General features: G+C 52.6%; 1 protein-coding gene across 1 annotated transcript; it reads left to right on the forward strand.

Moving 5' to 3' along the window:
- Nucleotides 1–3585: 3585 nt before the first annotated feature.
- LOC113208988 (glutathione S-transferase) lies at nt 3586–6070 on the forward strand. The gene is made up of 5 exons (XM_026426291.2): nt 3586–3748; nt 4849–4989; nt 5165–5332; nt 5535–5677; nt 5782–6070. Exons 2-5 carry the CDS (start codon nt 4857–4859, stop codon nt 5953–5955), a joined length of 618 nt encoding a protein of 205 aa, XP_026282076.1. The 5' UTR covers nt 3586–3748; nt 4849–4856; the 3' UTR covers nt 5956–6070.
- The last annotated feature ends 623 nt before the right edge of the window (nt 6071–6693 follow it).

A 6693-nucleotide genomic window follows, 5' to 3' on the forward strand; every position in this document is an offset into this window, starting at 1 on the left:
TTTGAAGATAAATTCGACGCCCTCGACATGGCTAGCAGTGTGTGCATGCTGCTGTGCCGCGTGCCCAACCCCCGACTGGTGCCCGCCCCGCCCCGCTACCAGCCGCGACAGTGTCTTGCGGCGCACGCTGTATATGCGCGCGTCCCTCATAGCTAATCCTGATACGTCTCTTTGATTTACGAGGACTCTCGGCTCGGCTCGGCTCGGCTCGGCTCGGCTCGGCTACGCTCGCCCAGGCTGCCTCCGGCTGAGGCCCCGGAGGGGTGCGGAGGAGTGGGGTTGGTGGGTTGGGCATAACTGCGTACACAGTAGCCTGCCCGCCCCGGCCCGCCCCTGCTGTGCAGCGTGCCCCCTTGAAGGCCGGCGGCCCGCGCGTGTGCGCGTGCGTGGTCGGCCCGAAATGACGCTAAGTGACTTTTATGGAGTCAAGGGGGTCCGCAAAGCCTACTACTATACGTCTCCGTGGGGCTCTGCGGCGGGTGGAGGGGGGGGGGGCGTGGGCGGCTTATGTTAAAGATAAGGGCAATTTTCGTTTTAAGTATGGTAAACGGGGGGGTCACAGAGGATGCCGGGGCGATTTGAAGGGGGCGGGGGTGAGGGCGGCCTTTCCCATTCAATCTCTCCATCTCTCTCGGCCCGCATCGCCAACACCTTTCTTGCTTCTCTCACGCTTCGCTCTTTTCCTCGTTCCGCCTTCGCACTTTCAAAGCCGACAGGCCAGATTCCACAGAGTGTTCTCGTGGCGTTGCCCCATATGAGTATGAGTGCACCCATAACAGAGCTATACGGGAAGTATACGAACGAACCACTTGCCCAGAGAGGCGGAGCGTGGCGTATAAAAACACAACAAAGCAAAAGGCACTACACGAAAACTACACGTTACGGATAGAAAGTAGCATTTGACATGGTTTCAATCAATGTGCAGTCCCCATAAAGATCAGTGCATTTTCATAGCACTTCGAGAAAAGAACTAAAACCGCGATTTGAAGCACTTTTTATTGAGGGTTATGGTGCTTTGTTTTGTTTCCCACTCACGCTTCGCCCTCTGAGCAAGTTGTCCATGCGTAAGCGATCTTCTGAATCGGTCGGCTGGCCGACCCACTGCGGCGCCGTCAGTCTGCGGCCGAGTCGATAGGCAAACCCGCCCGACAGCCGAGCCGCCCTGGCCCTGACGGTATAGTGGGTTAGCGGTCATGGCACTGCAGTCATGTCATCGTTCCAGAAATATTTCGAGTCGTGACCGTGACGTCATGTGGTGCCCCTCCTTTCTCCACATCTCCCTCCCTACCACCTCCCCATTGCGATTGGCCCGTAGCGTCAGCCGTCACCGCCACCACGCTGGTGTAGCGCCGGCGCCGGATCTATGGGTCGGGGGGAACACCTCTGGATCCGGACGGCGGACCCGACCTCCCGACCCCGACTCGTGCCAGAGATCAGATCCCCTGCAGGGATTTCACTTGAGCAGCAGACCTCCGTGCAAAACCTGAGGGTGGCCTCCGCGGCAGCGGCTGTGTTTGTCCGGATACAGCCGGCCCTGCTCGAGTGGCTCCGGCGCTACGGCCTTCTCGATCACCGGAAGAAAGGGAGAGAGAAACATGGAGTGAGTGAGAGCGTGAGGGAGAAGGGGAGAGTGTGGGAAGGGGGGCGGGATCCGGGGCCTGCCCCTCTAATCCAGCACCAAATCGCCGTCCAGAACCGTCCCGAATCGGCCACAAACGGCGCAATGAAAATGTTAATGTAACGATCCCCCCTCTCCCCCCCTCTCCCTCCCTCTCCCCTCCTATGTCCGTCTGTCCGTCTGTCTGTCTATCTGTCTCTCTGTATGTCTGTCCGTCCGTCTGTCTGTCTCCTTCTGACTCACCCAGCGCCTCCCTTCACCTCTCTGCTCCCTCTTCTACCCGCGACCGCCTTACCATCTCAACTCTTCCCTCCACACCCTTACCCCTCACCCTCTTTGGAACCCCACTGATATTTTACTATGTAACACTACTCCAACTTTGCAAAGTAGCAAAGTAGCGACTTTCCCTTGCCCCACTCTTTTCTCCTCTTTTCAACTTGCGTGACAACCTGTATATCGATATTTAACTCCATGAATTCCATTTGAATTTTTGTACTTATAAATTTATTTAAATTGTGAAAAATACAGTAAGTCTTGTTTGAATATATTTTTTCACTGCTACTGCAAGGACCATGCCCAGCTACAAGCTCACGTACTTCCCCATCCGCGGGCGCGCGGAGCACCTTCGTGTCATGTTCGCGTACGCCAAAGTGCAGTACGAGGATAACCGCATCTCGCAGGACGAGTGGAAGACCATCAAGCCGAGTGAGTACCACGCCGTCCGAAATCTCATGAAACATTTAATTACTTTGGAAGTGTATTAGCACAGACGCCGGTAGGTGGTTGTTGGATGGCGCAGCTGGTGCGATGGCACTAGGACAACATGTCGTCTTGCAAGACATGTTTATCTTGTTAATCTGATCGAACCATGCACCTGTCAAAGTCCAAAATCGATAAGATAGATTATAGACTATTCTTAGTTCTGTCCTGCGATCAGCAACGGCCAGTCCGAATACGATATTAAAGGCAGTAGGACATTTTGCAACCCTGTATCAACCAAAGTTGCTACGTTATAAATGCCTAACTTGGAAAAATCATGGTTCATGACAGTACTGAAATTTCATGACAGTTAAAGTTTTGGTAGCCTGATTTCGTTTTGAAATTTCAAAACAATTTTCACTCTGCACGCGTGACGAACGGACAGTTTTTATTGCCCCTTTTCTTAATTTATAGACTTGAAATTCTAAAAATGAAAAGTCCGGGAAAATGTATGGTTTGAGCCTGTTTGGCTCTGTGCAGTAGTTGCCCCAAATCATCCCTCGTCCATTTTATCCTCTGAAATATTATGAGAACAATGAAATTGCTGGAGACACACATGGCATTCCCGCGTAGTGGCGTGGACGGCCCTATGCCCTGAGTGGCGTTGTCATCGCGGTGACGTCAGCGCCGGGCGCAGCTCAGCCTCTCTCCCGACGTGGCCCGACGTATTCCGCAAAGTCATGCCGGCAGCCGGCGCAGGGCTCTCCCCATTATCACCGAGCTACACCTGACTCACAACGTGTCGACAACTAAATGTTGCATCCCCGTTAAAACAAAACCTAGAGTTTGTTTATTGGTCATCATGTCACTACCGGCAGGGCAATTTGGTCACATGCCGTCGTTGGACTTCCCCGCCTGTTCATGACGGGACCATGGTTAGACGAGACCGACGGGATTGAAGTTCATATTGTTCGTACTTTTTTGGTGGACAGTTAAAATAATTGCCATAATAAGACACATCTGTCCTTATGTTGTGTCCGATACCGCTAGTCACCGCTGGTCTTGCGCAACACAGGCAAGTCGCGGGCAACACAGGCAAGTCGCGGGGTAGCGCTGGCTGCAGCAGAACCTTCTAGCAAGGTGTCTCCGCGGCCTGTGTGGGGTATCGCCGGCCGGCCCGACTGGAGAGGGGGGAGGGAGGGGCGGTGAGTGGTCAGGTGGAAGGGACTGGCTCTGCTCACCTGTCGCTGCGCGCTCTCTCTCTATCTACAGCGATACGCGAGTGTGCGACAGAGACAGAGAGAGTGGGCGCTGGCGGCGCTGGTGAGGCCGCGCTGGGTATAAGCTCTCAGTGACGCTTGTGGTCTTCAGTCCCACGCCGGTGTCCAGCCCGTCCACATCGTCTGTTGCCGTCCGCGCTCGTCACGCACAGTGAGTAACTCTGACAACCGCCTCCTCCTCCTCGGCCTCCTGCATCTGCCCCGTCATTGTCGTCCCCCCGGACACGACGTCGTCTCCGCCGTTGTTGCTTGTGTTGCCGAGTCGCGGATTTCTCGAATATCCTGGTCGTTTTCCTTGTCGCGTTCATTTGATTTGTTGTTGTATCCGTCTAAATTCCGGGAGGCGCCGGGGCGGAGGGTGAACGGTACATACTGATGTTCGCTCTCCTTCGATTGGTCCGGCATTGCTTGCCGCAGCACTGGGATTCCTCGTGCAGCCGGCCCCAAGCTCGCCGTCATGCCGTCATCATCGCCCCACTCTGCCTGCTCTGCCCCCCTGCGTGCCCGAGCTCAGCTCGCGGTCACACCGCTTTCCATGTCCAGGCGTCCGGCGGCGCGGGGGGCGGGCAGGACGAGGACGGGCGGTCGATCGCCTATCAGACAATTGCCGCATAGAGGTTGGGCCTTCGGGTGCTGCGGACTTGATCCGGGGCCCTTTACCCACGGCGCTCTCCCGCGGCTAGTGTGCCTTACCTCACAGGGTCACACGACATCTTACCACCTGGTGGTGTCCGCTGGCTTGCTGTCTGGGGCGTTTCCCTGCAAGCAGCGAGCAGCGTGAACGAGAAAATTAATTTTAATTGCAGAATGGCCAATTCTTATTTCAAATTTGAGAGGGCGGGGTGCCGGGGACAGAATGTATTTCATGACTCAGACAGCTTTCAGAAGGTTTGTGATATGTTTTGGGTATGATAGTTTTCCGTTTTCTCCATAATGAATAAATTGCATTACGTGTCTCAGTAATGCATTGCGGGTCGGTGCCTCCCCCCCCCCTCACTCCGGGTCCTTTTACTTCATACTTTAGAGGACCTCTATTATTGTCAGATATAGCGCTCTGCGGGCCGCGCCCGATAGTCCCACCACACCCCTGTTTGAGTATGATTTTGATAAGATATGGCTGCCACCACCAACATCCTGAGGCCACATCTAAAATAACACTTTGTCGCCTATTTCCAACATCGCCCGGACCTCTCGAGTCGTTCATTCAAACCGCTCTAATTCAAATTTTTTTCTTTCCTATTTGTTCTGCAGAAACAACCATGCCCAGCTACAAGCTCACGTACTTCCCCATCCGCGGGCGCGCGGAGCACCTTCGTGTCATGTTCGCGTACGCCAAAGTGCAGTACGAGGATAACCGCATCTCGCAGGACGAGTGGAAGACCATCAAGCCGAGTGAGTACCACGCCGTCCGAAATCTCATGAAACATTTAATTACTTCGGAAGTGTATTAGCACAGACGAAAGAATGGTTCTGCTGCCCGTGCCGCCGCCAGCCACCACTCCACAGTAGTGGCACCACCCGACTCACTTTATCAATCTAACGACCGTGTGTTTCCCTCCTGCCGCAGCAACTCCTTTCGGCCAGCTCCCCGTCCTCGAGATCGACGGCGTCCCGGTCGAGCAGTCCATCTCCCTGGCGCGCTACCTTGCCAAACAGTTCAACATCGACGGCAAGGACGACATGGAGCGCCTCCAGGCCGACGTTTTCGTTTCACACATCGAGGACTCGAGAGCCGGTAAGCGCTTGCCTGACTCTAATAGTGGTCCCTACAATACCCCTCGTCTGAGCGAAGAGTATAGATGCTCTGACATGGGAGCGCCATGTGGCGGAGATACCCCCGACATCAGACTTGCGGAGTAGCGACGTGTCGGTTCGGACGCTGACATTTTATTGTGTCTTCCGAAAATAAACATTCATATTTTTCTTTATCATTACAGGTTTTGTAGGCGTGCTCAAAGAACAAGATCCTGAAAAGAAGGCAAAACTGCTGGAAACACAGAAGACTGAAGTTCTACCAGCGTTCTTTGAGAAGTTGGACAAAAGAGTAGCCAAGAACGGAGGTTTCTCTGCTGGAAAATCGGTGAGATCACTCTCTATAACAGATTACTCACACTTTCCCGAGCTTACCTGGCATCACAACCCAGAATCAAACAATATCATTTTATATATTTTGACCTTTTTCAGCTCCTGTGGAGTGACATAATGCTGGCCACCTACCTAGAAGCCCTCGTCATCAAGGATATTATTGGAGCTGATTTTGACGCCAAATACCCCAATTTAGCCAAAGTGAAGGACGCCGTTTTCAACAACCCATCTGTTAAAGCATACATCGACAAGAGGCCACACACCGATATTTAAAAAATCTCAGTTTTAATACCTGTAAAATATAAGGCTACAAATTGTTTTTAATTATCACCTCTATAGTATTATTTAACTGTCCATGAAACCTACAAAATAAACATGGTCAACAAAATTGCTTGTACATCAATTCTTGTTCATCGCAACATATCAAAAGATGGCAACAACATTTATGGGTGCTTGGACTTAGTCGATTTTTTTTAGCACACAATTTGAATGTGTTTTCTGCCATCAGCAAAAGTGCAGGCAGGTTTGCTCTCTATCGTTCAGAAAGTACATGCACTTTTCTCTCAGAATATCATTTCGGCAAATTACTCGAAATAATCGCCTGCGGTGTAGGCCAGCCCGCAGTAAACACATTCACTGCAGTAAAGTCTTTGCCTATCTGTCAGACGTTGTGGGAGCTTGCACCCGACAGCGTTGTCTCTACATTCCTGTTTGTCGCTGCACGATTGTAGCATAGCGCGACAGCGCGACACTCGCTCGGGCACGCAGCGCCAAAGAAATTGTTTTCTAGTCTGCGCTTGGTTCTATTTAAAATTTGCGTAATAGGTCGAAAAAAAAAAAGCACACTATATTTGGATGTTGAGGCCACCAAGACCTACAGTTTCATAGAATTGGTATGTAGGTGTTGTGGTACCGTCGCTCACTGTGGCACCTTCTGGCCCCTTCGGGTATGCAACCCATGTGACGCGTGGGACGACAGGCGCTAGTCGCCGAGCTCGGCACACGTCCCTA

This window comes from Frankliniella occidentalis, unplaced genomic scaffold, assembly GCF_000697945.3.
Source record: "Frankliniella occidentalis isolate FOCC.00 unplaced genomic scaffold, Focc_3.1 Scaffold45, whole genome shotgun sequence".
Lineage (NCBI taxonomy): Eukaryota > Metazoa > Arthropoda > Insecta > Thysanoptera > Thripidae > Frankliniella > Frankliniella occidentalis.